At 42.2% G+C, this 21,395-nt stretch overlaps 1 protein-coding gene across 1 annotated transcript in view; it reads left to right on the top strand.

The window, feature by feature from the left end:
* The window catches only part of LOC146782664 (extracellular calcium-sensing receptor-like), a 160,199-nt gene that overhangs the window by 48,664 nt on the left and 90,140 nt on the right, over positions 1 to 21,395 (top strand). Inside the window, exon 5 of the mRNA XM_085637165.1 lies at positions 11,765 to 11,888. Coding sequence (XP_085493291.1) covers positions 11,765 to 11,888 — 124 coding nt within the window. The remainder of the gene's footprint in view (positions 1 to 11,764; positions 11,889 to 21,395) is intronic.

The raw sequence follows: 21,395 nt of genomic DNA, 5'->3' as shown, positions 1-21,395 counted from the left end.
TTAGTTTGTCAAACTCACTTTAACAGACAGCTCGGGCGCATTTCAATTTATTGCTACATTCAGTGGTATGGCTGACCCTCAGGCGACGTCATCCCCACAGCTTAAACAAAAGGCAATGTGCGGGGTTCAACCTCGCGTGGAACCGGCACCTTCTGTTGTTTTTCTGGGCCCAGCTCACAGCTCTGCAGGTCATTGGTGCAAAGGACAGCGATGCACACAGATTGCACGCTCAATTTATGAGACAATTTGCTGTACTTCAACGTTACATACTGCCACTGGCCACAAAGTGTGAAACCCCCCAGGAATAGAGTAAAGTATCATAATACGAACACACGTCAAAACAGAACCTGCGAGTGACACAGACAGGATACCACTTGAAGTGAGAGGGTGCACCGTGCCGCCTCTCAAAATGTAGCCATGCGGATTGTGCGACTGTTGTGTATACCAGGCTGACTGGTGTTAGGAGCATTTACTGCTGAGGAGGACACCAGATGTTGTTTAACTGCACCAAAGAGAGCCATAGTATTACTCTGCTGTGTCTCTCACGGCCAGCAGAAACTGGATTTGGCCAACCAGTTAACTCATTTTCTGTAGTTTCAGTAAGTTGTTTTTGTTAGGGTGTGGGCGCTCTGGTCTCTGGCTGGCATGGGTGGCAGCCGAGCGAAGAGCGAACAATAATAAAAGTGCTACTTCTACCTGCCAGTCAGCCAGAATAAGACACTTCTGAGCACAAACAGATGCTGCGTGTGAGTCTCCAACGTCTGCTCAGGCACACCCTTTAACTCCCGCCTACTCTTCCAACCCGTGCCCGCTCAGCCCCAGTGCCCAACCAACCGGAGAGCTTCAGTCCCCATGACTCAGCTCAGTAGAAACCAAGCGGTGATACGCTCAGCCTGGTAAAAACACTTGTGCACACCTATTCACTGTCAGCAGTCAGGTAAGTCTTTCACGCATTCTCAGCCTACAGGCTCTGCACTGTCAAGTTCCGTTGATCTCAGCAGCATTTACTTAGCAATACTAGGCCTCAATGCCAGTTAGTTTGCACCATGCATAGGAGTGTTTATCTTAATTCATATTTCAGACTGAGCCCGGGAATTCCCTTGGATCAGGAAGAGGATGAATTGTATTCATGTTGTGAGTACAATGAATGATCTATGGCTCCATGCAGCTATAAACGCTAAGCTGTCAGTGTGAGAAGTTGGCCTGGTATATGCTGTCTACTAGTTATAGTGGACACCTTGCACCAGTCCAAACAACCCCTTATTGGTTATAGGTTAAAGACAACCTTTATTGAAAGCCATCCTAGTGGTAGCTATGGAGAGCAGCCTTCAGGCTAAGTCTTGAAGGAATGTAAAGCAGCTTGTTTTACCAGTCTATAATCTCTTGAGTGCCTAAATGAAAGACAACCACACCAGGTATATATAAAAAATATATGTATTTATTTCTAAACACACCCTCCTATCCTCTTTATGAGACTAGAGGTCAAAACACATAAGTTACGCTTCAAACATGACAGTAATAAGCACAAATACACGTCAGGCCGTAGGGGCGTGCCAAACCATATACTAAAATAGTGGTATAAGAACCACCACTTAACTAGACACAAGGCCTAGAGCCTGTAGAATCGCTGGGACCCCAAGGAACCACCCAAGGTAGTGACACAGGGGACCCATGGGGGCCGTGTGCAGTGTGAGAACACAGCCGCGAGCTCCCGTTAGCTTCTATGGGGAAAGTCGCGATTAGATTTTTAAAGATTAGGGACACTTAGGAACGAACTAGGACCAAACCCTTTGGGACTTAGGAAGTTCTAGGGTCAACACCCACGGGAACACCGGAGTACTCGTGTTACCTCACCCAGGGAAGCCGGGTGCAGAGGTGTCAAATGGTGTCGGGTCGCGTTGTCGTTTTCAATGGGAGCTGGCAAAGAAGTGCTGCTGCTGGGAAGATGAGAAGTGTCCAAAGAGATCCAAGCCTGGATCAAAGATAAGAAGAGCTTGAAAGCAGAGGGGACAGAGTCTGGGTCACTTGCCAGTGGCAAGGAAGACGATAGGCGGATGCCCACCGATGTTGGGTGTTTCAGGTGAAGAAGGTGAAGCTTGACTCTTCAGTCACGAGGGCCAGGAGGTGTTGAGGATGACCAGGAGCTGGATTTGAGCTGTCCCACAAAGGATGTCAAGTGCTGCAGCATCGGTGCCCGGATTGGCAACAACAAGCCTTGGCAACAGCAACCCACGCAGAAAGGAGAAAGATGCTTTGGTGCAGACCAGCAAGGTCTGAGGGACTCACCACTTGGTTGGGAGTCAGGGCACATCTGGAGCAACCAGGGAAGCCCAAGGAAAATCAAAGTTACCTTCACAGGTACCCACCAGTTGACAGACCAGGGATCGTGAAGGGACCTCAAGAGGAAACACAAAATGGCAGCTCACGGGTCACTCGGGGTGACTAGGCTGAAAATCTTCAGTGGATTCTCTGCTCGAGGTAGGGGCTACAAGTATCCCTAAGCACAACTGCAAGAGACGTCGAGAAGTCAATGCACTCGCAAAAGTTCCCGGTGACCAGGAGTTCCAGTTCCACGCTACTCATGAGTGCTGCAGGTCTCAGCTTTGCTGGGGACTTGGGTCGGCCTCTGAAATGTCTGGAAATCCTCTTCCTGGGCTACAAATACTTCGTAGTCTGGCGGGAGCTTCAGTAATGCAGACTGGCAAAATGCTTTGTTGGTGCCTGCCAAGCAGGGGAGTCGCTCCTTGACCCCAAGGGAGATTTCTTCAGTCCTCTAGTCTTTAGTAGAGCGTTGAAGTTCCAGGATTTGGCTTCAGAGTTTCGTCCAGGGATATCTAAAGTTCTGGTTACAGAGGTTCCTTACTTATACCTAAGGAAGGGGTTGGACTAGCTCTGGGGACCCACCTATGGGAGGGTTTGGAAAGAGGGGTGGCTACACCCATTTCCTTTGTCCAGTTTCGCACCAGAGCAGGGGCTGGAAGCCCCTGAACCGGTTTGAGCTTGAGTATGCACAGGGACACCAAATGTGCCCCCAGTGCAGGACTTCAAAGCACTCTGAGAGTGCTCCCACCCAGCCCCAATACACATCAGCCTATTGTCCAGGCCTCCCCTGCCGGAGTTTTGGTGAGCAGCAGGAGGCCAGACTTGTGTCTGTGGCTGCAGCATCCATTTTGTGATGCTAGGGCTCTGTTAGATTTCTACCGGGTATACCAGTACTGCCATGTCTCTCCCTCTAGAAGGGTGGGATCATATCTCACATCAAGAACTGATGTGGGGGTATGATTCCATGGTGTTTGACACCAAACACGACATGTTTCTGTGCAGCCAGTCCAAAATTAGCATTAACCGTTTAAGATATAATGCACTTAAGAGTATATGGTCAGGCTCCACCCCTGACAACCCCAGAGAAGAGATTCCGAAGGCTGAAGAGGGGCTCAGCTCATGCCTGGGCACCCTCTCACATATAACCAAGCACTCTGCCTTCAGGATTGTTAAGGCCTGCCATAGGAGTGACTGATAGGTTTGTATTTGCAGTGATAGGTGAGGTATAGTGAACCTATACCTCATTAAGGGGTGTATGCACCACCTTACCCAGGCTGCAGTAGCAGACTTGTGGTGTCATTTTGGGTGGCTGTCCAGGGGTGGCATAATACATGCTTTAGCCCCTGGTAGGCCTCTGGGGTACCTATGCCCTTGGTACATAGTATACCATATACTAGGGACTCACAAGGGTACCTTAGGATCCATTCTGTGGTGCACCTAAAGTACATGCAATCAATTTAGAGAGGTAGCAGCTAGGCTAGGGCCCTAAATAGCAGGGTCCCAGCCAGACTAAAGTCGAAAAACAGTGAAACACCAGCAAAAAGTGGGGGTAACCATAAGAGGCAGATCCTACTCTCCTACAGTCAGCATCACATACGCTGCTCGGATGCCCTGCTGTAAAGGCACTCTTGAAAAGGTGGTCAGATTCGAAACTGCACAGGTCATAAGCCATAAGTCAATTAATCAATCAGGGATTTGTGAAGTGCACTACTCACCTGTGAGGGTGTCAAGGTCTTTAGTTTGAACTGCTCAGTGCATCCAGGGCAGCCGCAGTCTCACAACAAAACATAAATAAATAGTATTCTATAAAAATGTTGTTGGTGTTTAGGCAACTACATGCAAAATAATCATTTGCCTTAAATGAAAGATGCATAAATGCAGTGGTGCAAGGTAAACAAAAATAACTGGAAATGCAATCTTTCAGATTAATGTTATGGAATCTCAATTGGTTAATGCAATCACTGCATATGTTTTGTGTGTAACCAGAGAGGAACAGAAGTTTGTCCTTCTTGGCTAGTGGTGGCTAGTTACTTTCATATTATAGTGCTACAAGGACCCAGCCTGCGAGTGTAAGCACATGAATATGCACATTGTTTTAAAATTGTATCACAGACAGTATAAGCTAGGCTGCCGCAAAATGTGCAGACATTTAGAGTTCATTATAAAGCAACTATAGCCTTTCATTCCAGGGGTTTTGCTCCAGTTGCAAGATATTATTAGAACTTATCATTGTGTGTACGTTCTGATATTTATCTCTTTCTATGCACCTCATTACGTGGTTTTACTCATGGGAAAGTGTTACTCTAAGTGTCACACATTTGCCAGTTCAATGTCATTCATAAGTCTACTAATACCATGCACATGTCACACATAAGAAATCTGAAAACTTAGCAGCTATGTGCCTGCCCTGCAGTCATGTATTCTGTCTCCAGGTTGTGCCCTTCCATGTCTGGTGCTTCTCAGACATTGTAAGATCTTCTTAGAGTTTCTTGTTGCTCAAATAGGTGTCATTTCTAATATTTATTTGTTTTGTTTGTCTTCATTGCTTGATTTTGATGGCAAGAAAGTGTCACTCATAGTCGTTGAAATGTCACTGATAATTACACTGATATTATGAGAATGTCACACATAGCAATTTGAAACCTTGGCAGCTATGTGTATGCTTGCCAACCTATGCAGGGAGGCATAGAAGTGATCAATGGTCTCACCCATCTCTGATTGGCTTGGCGCAATTTGAAACATTCATAGTTCGGGTCAAGTTGTGCTCCAGGTGTGCATTAATGTCCCAACCGCTTAATCAGTCTCGATCATCTCCAATGTTTGCAGGTTTTTAAATATTTAATACATTTCATCTCCAGCAAAGGGCGGCCAGGGGGCCCACTTCACCAGTGTGTCTGTCTCCCTCGTGGCTGTGAAGTAATTATTGAGTCTGCTGAGCCAGGCCTTCCATGCCAGTTCAGTAGGCAGGAGACAGCCAACTCGCGAAAGGGCAAGAGGGCGCCCACAGAAGAGTAGCCCAACGTAGTTCTGGGATTGTTTGCTGCCATCTTTTTAGGGTGACATGGGGCAGATCCTTTGGAAAACCAGTTGTCAGCCAAGCTGGGGCAGGGTAGGGTGCTACTCAATCACAGTCCTACAGTGTGTCAACAAAGTCACTATGCTTGTAGTTAGAACCCTACGTCCAAGATGCAGGACATTAGGGTCAATCAGCACTGAGGCATAGCTACCTCACAGACCTACAGTGTGTCTACAAAGTCACTGTGCTTGTAGTTAGGACTTTACATCCAGGGTGCAGGGCAGTAGGGTCACTCATCACTGAGGCCTAGCTGACTCACTGCCTGTTGGTCTGAAGGGTTGTGCTGCCTTTCCCAATGGTCTTCGGGGGTGGTGGCATATTCCTACCACCAAATGGCGCTGCAGCAGCCTTCAATCCATGCTGTGCATGACACTTAAAGAGGATTGCCTTGAATTGGCCACTAGGTGATGCTGTGGTGGTGCGTTGATACTTTACACACAGGGGTGGGAGGCAGGCGGGGAAGACAGCAGTGCTCTACCAGTTTCCTCACTGCAGAGACTGCTTCTGTATGGTGTAAGCACTCTGCATCAATGCTTAATTTGAGCCAGTGTTTTCCGGTACTCAGCACTATCACTTCATCATCAACACCGGCGCTTTTCATGAGAACCAGTTAAGGACACATTCATTTACGGGGAGATTACGTGATTTGCCCAGAATTGCAGGATGTTGAGCAGACACCGAGACTCAAACCCGGTTCTCCAACTCCGAAGTCGGCAATTCTGGCCATGGACTCAACATCCTCTCCCCACTTTCACGGCTAGTAGTTTGTTCTGTTTTAGGCGGCGCTCACAGGAGAAATGGGCTGGTGCGAGCTGCCTCCTGATGAGAGTGCCGGCACTTGATTTTTTAACAAATTAACCACTGCTCTGCATGGCTGGCTCCTCAGTACAAAGTGGGTCAGCGGAGTGAGGGCTGCTTACTCCATGTCCCCTTTGCCAGTGTAGTATGCCGCTTCTGTCCAATACCCGGTGCTGCACTGACAGACACACTACACAACCAGTCAGCTGCCCATTTATTTAAAGCTGTTGGCCATGCTGATGTGGGCAGAGCTCAGGGGAGCTGGGGGGCTCACTACACTGGCCATAGACCTTCCACACTTGCTGTTGTCAAGATGTGCTGCGATTAGATCAAACTAGAACTCAATCTTGGTCAGAATTTCTGCTTAGTCACTTTAGAAACCTAGATTATCATGATGGGGATGAAACCTAAGCAATCAAGCTTTATTGTTCTTGGCAATCTGATTTCCCTCTGGCATTTTGTATGCCATTGAAAATATATGAATTCTTATATCCTCACGGACACGCTATTATTATGAGGCAAAAACGTATTTATATAGTGACAGGTAATAACATACTCTCCAATTTCTTGTTCTTTTTGTATTCTTTTTAATTTGTTCTTAGAATTCTGGTCTCAAGCCAAGCCAACACGTGTTTTGTCACCATAGAAAAATACCCAAGCCTTCCTCAGGGCTGTTTTCTTTGCTGAGTTTAACTTTATCTTTGAGACGGTTTTTCTTACATCCTGGTTCCACCATTTTCTTGTAATTCGTGTAAAGATCCCCGTTTTCTAAAAGCACATTTATTTTCATGTCCGCAGGTGTTTGCTTAGTTGATTTTGGTTCGGGAAGAGTGTCAAATCTGATTAATATGGTTCAAGCGAGTCCAAGTTTCCAGCCATCCCTAAGTATAATCACTTACTGTGTACCACTAGATATTAGAATAAAAGTCCACCTCACAAATAGTGTGAACAAACATGTTCAAAGGTCCTAATGTTTGTTTTAGGTGACAGTGCTAAAGCTACTTTTGTTGCAGCAGTTCGTTAATGTCATTTTCATTTTGTTTTGAGTTCTGTGCATTCTTTTTTAACCTTTCATCCCCGTTGCAAGAGAGAACTGCACTGTGGTGGCGAGATCTTGCAAGGATGCTCTAAATCACGACAGCCATCTTGGAGGAACTCACCATCAATAAAAGAGCAGCTTCTTCCACATTCCCATGCTTGTTGTCATCACAGTTTGGAGGGAAGCAGCTCCTTATATATGGCATTTCCAAGGATGCACCAATCTGAGTGTGTGGTGGTGCAGGACAACCCAGCAAAAGTCAGGTGGAAAATCTCCAGTCTTGAAGGTGTTTAGTGCTTGTTAATTATGTATAAATCTCAGAATCATGGCATGCCTTTTCTAGTTATAAATTGAGTGTGACATTCCCAAGGCTGTTTCCAGTGAAATAAATAATTGGGTAATTCCATTCAGAGCTGGATTTTGCTGAGTTTATGATTAATATCTTGGAACACCCTAGAGTTGAGAGGTTCCTGAAAGAAACAGGACATCGGCAAGTACATTTTTGGACATTTGGTGAAAACATAGCCGCAGTTTTGCTGGTGCTGATATCTTTGCACAATTTGGATCCCACATCCTCATGAGCAAGATTTCTTTTCACAGGTAAGGAAGAGTAAAAAGTAAATAATTAATGTAAACTATCAGTTAGAACAAGCTGCCTAGTGTTATTCTTACTAGGAAAAAACATTTATGAGAACCCTCTGATCAGCATATACCATCTTGTTTCAGATGTCTCTTTCTGGAGTACCTTCCCTAAACCCTTCCCCTCATCTGGCCACTCCGAACCTCTGGTAATACAAAATGTCAGAGTCGGTGCTGCCAGAAGGTGGGCATCTGGAGAGTAGTACTCCCATGGAATTATGGATCATGTTAGTGAGACTGAGCACAGCTTAACTCCTTGCAACCTGGTAGGATTGCAAATCCTATCCACAACCCGCCCCCTTTGTGATACTGTCTGTGAGGAATACACAAAGCCCAACTGCCAACTACACCTACTCATGTGATCCAACACACAGGCTGCAGGCACGAATATTTAAGAAAAGAAAATGCATATTTTCTAAACGTGGCATTTTCAGAATTAGGAATTAAAATCTAACTTTACAGTAAAAGAGTATTTTAAATGGCAGTTATTTTGAGACCAAACATGACATTTTTCCTCTTACCATACAAAAGTTATCGCTTATTGACTGTAAAAAGGTAAAACAAAATTATCCTATGTAAGACATAGGCATTGCCTGCTAACAGTTCATGTACAACTTAAATGTACATGTCCAACATTATAAATATAGTGCACCCTGCCCTAAGGGCCATTTTGAACCTACCTTACGGGTGACCTATTTTCATTAAAAAGGAAGGGTTAGGCCTGGTAAAGTAGCTATCTTGCAAAGTCGAATTGGCAGTTCAAAACTGCACACAGTCTACAATGGCAGGCCTAAGACATATTTTCAAAGCCTACATAAGTGGGTGGCACAATCCGTGCTGCAGGTTGACTAGCAACACTTATTTACAGGCACTGGGTACTTGGAGTATCACTTTACTAGGAACTTATAAGGCAATTAAATGTGCCAATTGGGTGAAAACCATGTTTAGGGGAGTGAGCACAAACACATGGGCAATAGTTAACAGTGGTAAATTGCTCAAAGACCTAGAAGTCAACAAGAGGAGGACTGAAGGCAAAATGTTTGGGGGTGACTTGCAGAGAGGGCCAAGTCCAACAATGCTGTAGGTCAGAATTTAAAAGAACACTTTAGATAATATTTTGAAAGCATCAGGAAAGCTGAATGACTTACATCAAGAGCTCCTAAAGAACTTTGAGCATTTTCAATCAGCACTGTGCATTGCTCGTTATCTGAATAAGTAAATATATTAAGAGCTATCTATATAGATACTAGTTCACTGCGCAGAAGTTATAAAATGAGGTTGCATAATTTTTGTTGGAGTTCTCAAATGGTTGATAATGCCAGTTCTTCTATTTTGGTCTTTAATTGATAGCTTGTTAGCAAGTGGGTTCAGCTGGAGAATTATTTTTTGAGGAATGCAAATACTGCCCTCTTTTCTGAGATCATTAGGTTCTGTCCTCTACGATCTCTTTAAAGATGGCAGACATAGCCTCTATAAAGCTCTGTCCACTTATTGAGAGTTACACCTCTTGGCATGTTGTTTTTCAGTGCCTTTCTGGCTTTTTGGATGGGTCTGCATTTTGCTGAGAGTGGGTGATACTTTCTTCCTTTTTGACAAATTTCCAAAGGATTTTCCATTGGACCAGTTACTAGTGTTTAAAAGAATACAATGCATTCCTTCCTTTTCTCCAGCACTGGCACTGTTTTGGCTGCCATCGTGCAATGGTGCCTGTGTTGCATGAACGATTGGTTTTGTTCAGGAAGGGGCAACTTCCTGCACACTAGCAATCCTAAGTGGCACATTCCTCTGTCTATGTGTGCTCCAGCATGCAGTACAAATAGAAAGAGGAAGTAATGAGGAGAAATAAAAATATTTCACCTTGTTACACCTTCCATGAGAAGGTGTATCTTTTCGGTGCATTCCCAGGTTTACCAGTTCTGATAAATCTGGGAAATCGTCAAAACCATGTGAGTTGTTTGGGAACACACGCGCAATGCCTCCCTAGTGCAGAGTAAGGCAATACAGCGATTTGTGCTGCGTTGCTTTACTCAAAGTTTATGTAGCCACTCAGGGCCAGGCAAAGGGGACTTGCGTGGCTTCATCAATCTCATTCACATTTCGGATATTTGACATTGCGGCGGGTGCTGCTGTAAGCAGCACCCGCAGCAATGCCAAAGTGCCTTGTTGTGCATTGCCATGCACAACGTGGCAGGCACTGTGCAGTGCCTGCCACCTTGTGCATGGCAATATGGTACCCCCCAAGTGCAGCACCCCACCCCCGACCCAAAGCAATTCCCCGCCAGACTTTCCATGGCAGCAAAGCCGCCATGGAAAGGCCTGTGACACCCTGCATCCTAATATGGATGGCGGTGCCTGCTAGGCACCACCACCATATTGAGGCCCAAGTCCACCCGGCCGGCAATCGGAATGATTGCCGAATGGCGAAAAAGTGGTGGACGCACTTTGCATCCGCCACAATACCCCGTCATCATAATATGGTGGGGGTAAATCGGGTTGGGATGGCGGGCAGATCGCCATAGCCAGCCCGACTGTGGTGATGCGCCCGCCATCCTAATGACCCCCATGGTTGGAATGCATTATAAGCACATGAGCAGCATGCAATAATCTTCCCTCCCTTAATTGAACTTCTAAAAATATAAGCCTAGGGCATATGACACCTGTCTTGCACCCCTCAATCACTGTTCAAGGCTTCATCTAATTGACTTCTTTTTTAAAGACAGGGCTGTACATGGAGGCCAGTGACTAATTTGAGCCAATAATTGAAGGTGGAGCCACCAGCAATCTTTCTTACAGATCAACACTTACTTTCACTTAATCAGACTTTGACCCAGTGCAAGAGAGAGAAAAACACACAAGGGAGAAAGAAGCAGATAGAGCAAGAGGTAAAAACCATGTCAAAAGAAGAAAGCAGGAACCTGCCAGAGTGAGATAAAGTAGCAGGGGGTGTCTGTCTGTGGTGGGTTAGGTGGCATGAGGTGGAAACAAGATTTGCAAAGCCTTTGTATTCGGCACACCCACATTCATTGGTGCTGGCTGCAGGATTCTGAGCAAAACCGTAGTCCCTGCCATTTATCCTTTTACAAATTAAGCACTGGGACATCGCACTGGATTACAGAAAGAGATGATGGGCAAATGGTGCATGATTAATTCCAAAATAATTGTCTAATGCTACATGTCTGCACACAGTTGTCTGATGGGACAGAATTACTGTCAATATAATTATGTGATGGGTGCATTAAAGGCTTATGGGCTTTTAATAACTATGTAAATACCGGCTTGTTTTGACCACGATACCTGAATCTGACATGATTATTACAGTCTAAGGAATTAAACTCACCCAATATAATCTCCTGGGAGAATAATTCCTGGAAAAACATTTACCCAATGGGGCATTACTAGTTGCACAATGTCTGTCTATGAGGGTGATTATTGTTTAATAATAGCAGATGTGTGCACCTCGTCTTTACAAATACCCTGTTCAATGTGCATGGCTTATACATCTTTTTAGGGACACATGTTTGTAATTTTCTTTCCCTTTCTGGTCTAATAATATTGCAGGGAAACACTTATAAGACTTTTTATTGAGAGACTGAAACACAAACTTGAGAACATACTGATGGCGAAGCTAAATGTACATATACATATTGAATGAAAATTAGGTGCATGTTATAAAATATGGGAGATAAAATCTCTATACAATTGATATAAAAGATATCTTGTAGCTAATCATGTCACTCAATCTACAAATTATACAGACAATTCAATACAATTTCCATATTTCTTGTAAAAGACAGACTGTTCAGGTGTAAAACATAATGGATCAATGGCCAGTCTCATTTTGTGGTATCTGGCCAGCATTGTGAAGTTTATTTTTGTGCCTTTTGGTTTAGGTACCAAGATCTGTGTGCAGTGAGAGCTGTGCCCCTGGTTACTGGAAAGCAGTGCAGCCAGGTCGGCCTGGCTGCTGCTTTGACTGTCTCCCATGTTCAGAAGGGGAGATCTCTAATGAAACAGGTAAGCATAGAAAAAGACGATTGTCTAGGGAGGTCATTATACTATTTGGGCTGGACTGATCTGACTTCTCACTCCCTCTCCACCCTTTCTCTCTTTCTCACTCTCTGTCTCTCTGTCTCTGTCTCTCTCTATCTGTCTCTTTCTCTCTCAATATATATACAGATATATATATTACCTACTGGCGGTCACCAGTAGGTAGTTATAGTTAGGACCTATTATCCATAGGAAAAGTGTTTTTTGATTTGACAATATCTTTGGTGCCGTTTGACGAATCTTCGCGCAATTTTCAAAGGTAATGGTTCACTCAGGTAATCTCCTGTCTTTAAAGGTTGGGGGCGATTCATCAAGTGGGGGCCCAGAAAAAAGGTGGGTCCCAAAACGTGTTTTCTCTATGTTAATTTTCATAGGAATTTTGAAACAGGCTACAGCTCGAACTGCTGAACGGAATTACACCAAATTTGGCAAAAAGGTAGGTCTTGGTCCAGAAAGCGTGCTTTTTTAAAAAGGGTGTAAATCCGTTCAGTAGTTCCTAAGAAATTCCAAAAATAAAAATATCGATATCTGAGCACCAAGGAGGAGACCTTATTACCAAGATAGAGGATATTGAGTTTAATCCTGTTACGGATATATTGGTCTCTATGGATATAGAGGCTTTATACTCTAATATAACTCTCACCGGAGCCTTGGAGGCTGTTAGAAGTGTCCTTAATGATTCTACCAATGACTTGGACAACCTCTTCATTTTGGAATGCCTTGCCATTGTATTAAATGAGAACTATTTTGAGTTTGATCAAGCTATATATAAACAGACCCTAGGCATTAGCATGGGAGCAGCCTGTGCCCCTAATGTGGCTAATCTATACATGGGGGTTTTCGAGAAGAGGTTTATATACAACGAGGTAGCGTCTTTTTCGGAGAATATCACCTACTATCATAGGTTCATTGATGACATCTTTTTTATCTGGAAGGGATCGGAGGAACAGCTCTCCGAATTTATCCTCTGGATCAACCTTTGCGATCCACACCTGAAATTCATTGCCAAAACTAGTAAAGAGAAAATCGAGTTCCTTGATATTTGGATAGAGGCCATTGAAGATCATATTCAGGTATCTTTATATACTAAGCCCACGGCCCATAACACCTTACTCCAATATCATAGCTATCATCCTCGTAGCCAGAAGGATAGTATCCCTTTTAGTCAGTTCCTGCGTCTTCGCAGGAACTGTACCAGTATACAATCTTTTGAAGAACAATTTTGCCTACTGAAAATTTGCTGATCCAACGCTCTATTACGGGGGCTTTACCAATTCTTGGTTCACATAAGTGTGGCGGATGCCAGGCTTGTGCACATGTTAAAACCACTCCGACCCTTGAATGGGGCAAAAAGTCCTTCTCTTTTACAGAAATGTCGAATTGCAGGACTACGAACGTGAATTATCTAATCCTATGCCCTTGTGGCAAAGGATATGTGGGGGAGACAAGCAGAGAGATGCGGGTCCGCTTCTGCGAACACAAATCCTCTATTAATACTAGACGTACAGGAGCTCCATTAGTCAAACATTGGACTGAGAAACAGCACATGATTAAAGACCTTAAATGGTTAATTCTAGAACATATAAAGCCACCTAAAGATCGCAATATTGAAGCGCTTAGGAAGAAGAGAGAAGTATTTTGGATATTTACTCTTCAGACCTATGACAATGGACTCAACGAATCCCTTCCCTGGGAAAATGCAATCTATTGAGACATCGTTTATGAATTCTAATGTATAATAGATGCATATTCCCTGGAAAATGCCATCTATTAAGACATCCGTATTGGTTCCTTGTACCTTGTCATCTAGTGCTGGCTCCTTACTAACTACATTTATTACTTCCTTAGTTGCACCTTTTTAAGATGGCTGATAAACAAATATGTTGCTTTAACTAGGAAGATTTACCACTCCACTGGCCATGATTTTAATTTGTAGCTGTATATCTATCATCCACTAATGTTAATTTGGGCTTATCGATAGTCTCTGCTCTAGATCCGAGTTCGGACCTTTTTTCATCATTTACGGTGAGATTTATTACACTAACCGCCACTCACTTTCCTTGCCCTTTCTAAAATGGCGCCCATTATCAAGAGTTGTATTAACTTCTATATCGCATATATTTGAACACTGCGAAATAAAAGTCTAATTACACTGTTATATTCCCTGGATCTATTTCGATTCCTTCATCTTTATTTAGGGAGTCAGTTTCTTGTTTCTAGCCGGGGTATTTACCTTGTATAGTGGTCCAGCATGATTTTCATGGATTTCCTCTCCTTTTAGTCCTCCCTTCTAAGATGGCGGCCGTTTATACATGCTACACTAGGATCCATATTCGAGATTGCTCCCAGGTGTGACCGGTTGAGTCCGTTTCCCGCCTTCACTCTGCTCTACGGTTTGGCATTATTTAAAGGGAGTTCTTATCGCATACTCGTACCCAGTGGTGGGACCACGAGGAATTCAACTCTGGCGATTTATTTCCTTTCTGAGTGAAGTAAGTTTCTATTGCATGAATAGCCAAGCAACCAAGAACCTGTATTGGTTCTCTGGGTTGAGAGGGATGCGTTATCTTTTGTCTGATATTAAGTGGACTACATTTTTTAAGTGTAGTTTCCTTGCTCTTCTTGACAGAGTATACTAAACTAGAGCGGCCCGTTGGCCGGAGACACAACTAATCTGCGGTGACATACTTAATGCGAATCCGGACTTACTTTGCTCGACTCGACATTATATAAAGGGAGTCCCTATTGATGATTCTGATCAATTGGAAGAGCCCCTAGGAATCCAACCGTGGGGACTTAGATTCTTTCTGAGTAACGTAAGTTTTTGCTACCTGAATAACTTAGTCATTCACCTAGAGAGCCTGTCCTGGTTGTGTACTTATAGTGAAGCGATATATATGATTTTCATAATCTTTGTCAGACAGTGGCAGATTTTATCTGCATATACCTACATATACCCTGTAATCTGTATGCCTTTGTTGCTCAAATTATATCTGCGATTACCTTCAAGGACAAGTTAGATACTTAGAATCTCGTCCTATTACAGATAAGGCAGCACACTGACCTGAGGAATATACGTGTATTTTGATCCTGGAATTCTATGCCCCGATCGTGATTAATTTCGATCCAAACACGACGTAAGTCGAGTAATACTTTTATAATTATATCGGCACTTAGAGATTCGTTGTCCTTTAAGTATCATTGGTAATTATTTGCCTAGATATCTTGAGGCTTATGATGTCCTTTTCTTCTTGGCTTTATTAGAATTATTACTGATCAAAGACGAAATCTAGTCCTTTCCCATGGCGGCATTATAGGTTCCGGGAAGATTTCCTCATTATATCCATTCCTGGCCTAATTGGACTGTGAGCTTCCCACTCACGATCGCAAGTGTGTATTCAGTTCTTTGTATTTTTGTCGTTTTAGGGATTGCACTTTTTGGTGATTAATTTTGAGGCACGTCTATACGCATTTTTACTTTTATTTTTATTTCTTCTCTCCTTTGGACTTTGGGTTTTCAAGCACTTTTTTCACTAACGGTACTGCATTAGTATTATCTCTTATTCTATCTCTATATCCATATTTATCAAGTTCCACTCTATAGCTCTCCATACATTCTAGCAAACTGGAAGCAATAGTGCTCTTGTGTAATAGTATATATTTTTTATAAATTGTGATCATTGATAACCCCGTTATTTGTTCCTCCACAGATCATTTTTGGACGAGGCATATAGTCAATCTATGTTGTCCTGTTATTGTAACTCTTTACATTTAATTTTTCTTCGCCCATGTAATACCAATATCGCCCTGAGGAAGGAAGATTCCGAAACGCGCGTCGGCGCAATTGTGTATTGATTGGCGTAATTGTATGTCTGTATGGTTTGGTTTTGTATTATTGATTTTTGTATGTAATCACTCTTTTGTATTGTTATATTTTGTATGTTTCCTGTTTATTACATTGCTTCGTCAACCTTAGTTTGAACTATAGCTAATGTTGTTTAAACCTGTATTTATGAAAAAATTATTTATTCAAACAAAAGTAATTGATCTACTAATTTATATATATTTTTATAAATAAAGCAAAATTAGATAAAAACATGTTTTACCTTTCTGTGGTTTATGAGGGGTTATCTGGTCACAGGGGTCTTTCTCTCTGTATTTTGGATTGTATTTTCCCTGCTACTGCACCCCATAAATTACTAGTACAGGGACCCTCTAATGTTCTTATTGTTTAGTTCCCAGCACGTTGCTGTGAGGGTTTAATTGTTTTAGATTTTGTTTGCTGGAATTTCTCTGGAGAGCTCTCATTATTCATTCTTTATTTGCTGTTCTATCTCATTGTTTTATATTATATTTTTTTATATTATATTTTTCCTTATCTTTCTTATTTTCTATTGTTCTTCTAATCTGTTTCTCTTCTGGTTTGTGCCAATATGGATAAAATTAAAACCTTTGGTTTTTCTGATGAGGACTTTGCCAGACTAATAGGAGATAACCCCACACCAGGTGGTAGCGTCCCTCTCAATAAAGGTGAAAATGAAGAAGGGTTCAGATTACTTAACCTTAAAAAGAAAGCAAGGCGTACGGAATCCCATGCTGAATTCATGATAGAATACTTGAAAGCAGGAGTGATACCCAACGGTCTTAGAATCAGAAACATCCCAGGCCTCTTTATTGAAATTAGGAAGTTTCTTGAGCGTTGGTCACTTATAGCAAACAAATGCTCAAGAGACCTTATGATTCTTATTATCGAAACGGCCAGAGAAGTGGTTGAGGTACTTATGAAAGAAATCACTGAGTTAGAGGATGCGATGAAGAAGAATAACCCAGTAGATGAGGCAAAAAAGAAGCTTGATGATATTAATTCTGAATTGACTTCTTTCAGTGATTATCTCATTAAGAAAAAGACTGAAAAATTACGCAAAGATATAAGATTTTTCTCTGAGGAGAGGGTTTATCCATATCTAGGAGCTCATTATTACAATAGCTCTAGAGATTATACTAATCAACCAGATCATCAATATTGGTCCAGTAAGAGAATACTAACATTCTCAGATACATCTGGATCTGAAGGGGAGGAGAACCATGGGTCTTTTGATAACTATGGTAATAGAAGAGGTGCCTTTGAGGGACAGAGAAGAAACTCCCGTTTTTTAGGCAACAGACGTGGGAACATGAGAGGGAGATACAGAACACAGGAGAGGGGTCGTTACCAACACACAGAAAACAACCCCCCACAATTCCTCCAAACCAGACGCAATCAATATTGGAGAGAATAGATCCCTTACCTCAAACTGACCTCATCCCTATCTTTAACCTCTCTAAGACCAGACTCGATACCCATGTTGAGGATCTCCTTGTGAGAGGCCTTTCATTTGTACCTAGTACTGGACTCAATCAATTTGAACTGAACCAAGATTTGCAATCCTTTTTCCGTAAGGTTCGTCTTAATAGATTCTTTGAAAATCATGATACATTGGAAATTGAGAACAAATCCGGACTAAAACCTAAGTCCATCTTTACCCCGAGTCTTGAAGAGGTTGGTCCCGAGGTAGGGATTTTTGAAAAAGTTGTCAACAGAAAGATCAAACAAATGATGCGATTTGTACCAAAACCGCCCTTTAACCTTACCTATGACGAATACCAAGCCATGAAAACCCTTTCGACAAATAAAGAAATCATCATCAAACCTAGTGACAAGGGTGGTGGTATCGTCATTATGGACTGTGACCAATATAAAGATGATATCAACAGAATGCTGAGTGACCCTGTTAACTATACCAGAGTGATGAACTATCCTGACCAAAGAATCAAGAAAAATATTTTTGCCATCACTAGAAGAGCTCTAGACACTGGGAGTATCTGTATGCAAGAATTTGAATATCTAAATAGAGAACACTTCCAGATCCCCATTCTCTATGGCCTTCCTAAAATACATAAAAGTCTGGATAGGCCCCCGTTTAGACCTATAGTCTCCACTATTGGCTCTCTGACGGAACCACTCTCCAAGTTTGTGGATGTGTTCCTGGCTCCTATAGTCAGCAACCTACCCGCATTCATTAGGGACACTGGAGACCTTATTACCAAGATAGAGGGTATTGAGTTTAATCCTGTTACGGATATATTGGTCTCTATGGATATAGAGGCTTTATACTCTAATATACATCTCACCGGAGCCTTGGAGGCTGTTAGAAGTGTCCTTAATGATTCTACCAATGACTTGGACAACCTCTTCATTTTGGAATGCCTTGCCATTGTATTAAATGAGAACTATTTTGAGTTTGATCAAGCTATATATAAACAGACCCTAGGCATTAGCATGGGAGCAGCCTGTGCCCCTAATGTGGCTAATCTATACATGGGGGTTTTCGAGAAGAGGTTTATATACAACGAGGTAGCGCCTTTTTCGGAGAATATCACCTACTATCATAGGTTCATTGATGACATCTTTTTTATCTGGAAGGGATCGGAGGAACAGCTCTCCGAATTTATCCTCTGGATCAACCTTTGCGATCCACACCTGAAATTCATTGCCAAAACTAGTAAAGAGAAAATCGAGTTCCTTGATATTTGGATAGAGGCCATTGAAGATCATATTCAGGTATCTTTATATACTAAGCCCACGGCCCGTAACATCTTACTCCAATATCATAGCTACCATCCTCGTAGCCAGAAGGATAGTATCCCTTTTAGTCAGTTCCTGCGTCTTCGCAGGAACTGTACCAGTATACAATCTTTTGAAGAACAATTTTGCCTACTGAAAATTTGCTGATCCAACGCTCTATTACGGGGGCTTTACCAATTCTTGGTTCACATAAGTGTGGCGGATGCCAGGCTTGTGCACGTGTTAAAACCACTCCGACCCTTGAATGGGGCAAAAAGTCCTTCTCTTTTACAGAAATGTCGAATTGCAGGACTACGAACGTGATTTATCTAATCCTATGCCCTTGTGGCAAAGGATATGTGGGGGAGACAAGCAGAGAGATGCGGGTCCGCTTCTGCGAACACAAATCCTCTATTAATACTAGACGTACAGGAGCTCCATTAGTCAAACATTGGACTGAGAAACAGCACTTGATTAAAGACCTTAAATGGTTAATTCTAGAACATATAAAGCCACCTAAAGATCGCAATATTGAAGCGCTTAGGAAGAAGAGAGAAGTATTTTGGATATTTACTCTTCAGACCTATGACAAAGGCACTCAACGAATCCCTTCCCTGGCAAAATGCAATCTATTGAGACATCGTTTATGAATTCTAATGTATAATAGGTGCATATTCCCTGGAAAATGCCATCTATTAAGACATCCGTATTGGTTCCTTGTACCTTGTCATCTAGTGCTGGCTCCTTACTAACTACATTTATTACTTCGTTAGTTGCACCTTTTTAAGATGGCTGATAAACAAATATGTTGCTTTAACTAGGAAGATTTACCACTCCACTGGCCATGATTTTAATTTGTAGCTGTATATCTATCATCCACTAATGTTAATTTGGACTTATCGATAGTCTCTGCTCTAGATCCGAGTTCGGACCTTTTTTCATCATTTACGGTGAGATTTATTACACTAACCGCCACTCACCTTCTTTGCCCTTTCTAAAATGGCGCCCATTATCAAGAGTTGTATTAACTTCTATATCGCATATATTTGAACACTGCGAAATAAAAGTCTAATTACACTGTTATATTCCCTGGATCTATTTTGATTCCTTCATCTTTATTTAGGGAGTCAGTTTCTTGTTTCTAGCCAGGGTATTTACCTTGTATAGTGGTCCAGCATGATTTTCATGGATTTCCTCTCCTTTTAGTCCTCCCTTCTAAGATGGCGGCCGTTTATACATGCTACACTAGGATCCATATTCGAGATTGCTCCCAGGTGTGACCGGTTGAGTCCGTTTCCCGCCTTCACTCTGCTCTACGGTTTGGCATTATTTAAAGGGAGTTCTTATCGCTTACTCATACCCAGTGGTGGGACCACGAGGAATTCAACTCTGGCGATTTATTTCCTTTCTGAGTGAAGTAAGTTTCTATTGCATGAATAGCCAAGCAACCAAGAACCTGTATTGGTTCTCTGGGTTGAGAGGGATGCGTTATCTTTTGTCTGATATTAAGTGGACTACATTTTTTAAGTGTAGTTTCCTTGCTCTTCTTGACAGAGTATACTAAACTAGAGCGGCCCGTTGGCCGGAGACACAACTAATCTGCGGTGACATACTTAATGCGAATCCGGACTTACTTTGCTCGACTCGACATTATATAAAGGGAGTCCCTATTGATGATTCTGATCAATTGGAAGAGCCCCTAGGAATCCAACCGTGGGGACTTAGATTCTTTCTGAGTAACGTAAGTTTTTGCTACCTGAATAACTTAGTCATTCACCTAGAGAGCCTGTCCTGGTTGTGTACTTATAGTGAAGCGATATATATGATTTTCATAATCTTTGTCAGACAGTGGCAGATTTTATCTGCATATACCTACATATACCCTGTAATCTGTATGCCTTTGTTGCTCAAATTATATCTGCGATTACCTTCAAGGACAAGTAAGATACTTAGAATCTCGTCCTATTACAGATAAGGCAGCACACTGACCTGAGGAATATACGTGTATTTTGATCCTGGAATTCTATGCCCCGATCGTGATTAATTTCGATCCAAACACGACGTAAGTCGAGTAATACTTTTATAATTATATCGGCACTTAGAGATTCGTTGTCCTTTAAGTATCATTGGTAATTATTTGCCTAGATATCTTGAGGCTTATGATGTCCTTTTCTTCTTGGCTTTATTAGAATTATTACTGATCAAAGACGAAATCTAGTCCTTTCCCATGGCGGCATTATAGGTTCCGGGAAGATTTCCTCATTATATCCATTCCTGGCCTAATTGGACTGTGAGCTTCCCACTCACGATCGCAAGTGTGTATTCAGTTCTTTGTATTTTTGTCGTTTTAGGGATTGCACTTTTTGGTGATTAATTTTGAGGCACGTCTATACGCATTTTTACTTTTATTTTTATTTCTTCTCTCCTTTGGACTTTGGGTTTTCAAGCACTTTTTTCACTAACGGTACTGCATTAGTATTATCTCTTATTCTATCTCTATATCCATATTTATCAAGTTCCACTCTATAGCTCTCCATACATTCTAGCAAACTGGAAGCAATAGTGCTCTTGTGTAATAATATATATATTTTTTAAATTGTGATCATTGATAACCCCGTTATTTGTTCCTCCACAGATCCTTTTTGGACGAGGCATATAGTCAATCTATGTTGTCCTGTTATTGTAACTCTTTACATTTAATTTTTCTTCGCCCATGTAATACCAATATCGCCCTGAGGAAGGAAGATTCCGAAACGCGCGTCGGCGCAATTGTGTATTGATTGGCGTAATTGTATGTCTGTATGGTTTGGTTTTGTATTATTGATTTTTGTATGTAATCACTCTTTTGTATTGTTATATTTTGTATGTTT

Source organism: Triturus cristatus, chromosome 12 (genome assembly GCF_964204655.1).
Source record: "Triturus cristatus chromosome 12, aTriCri1.1, whole genome shotgun sequence".
Taxonomy (NCBI): Eukaryota; Metazoa; Chordata; class Amphibia; order Caudata; family Salamandridae; genus Triturus; species Triturus cristatus.
The sequence above is the reverse complement of the archived record's forward strand: the minus strand, read 5'-3'. Positions and strand labels throughout refer to the sequence as shown.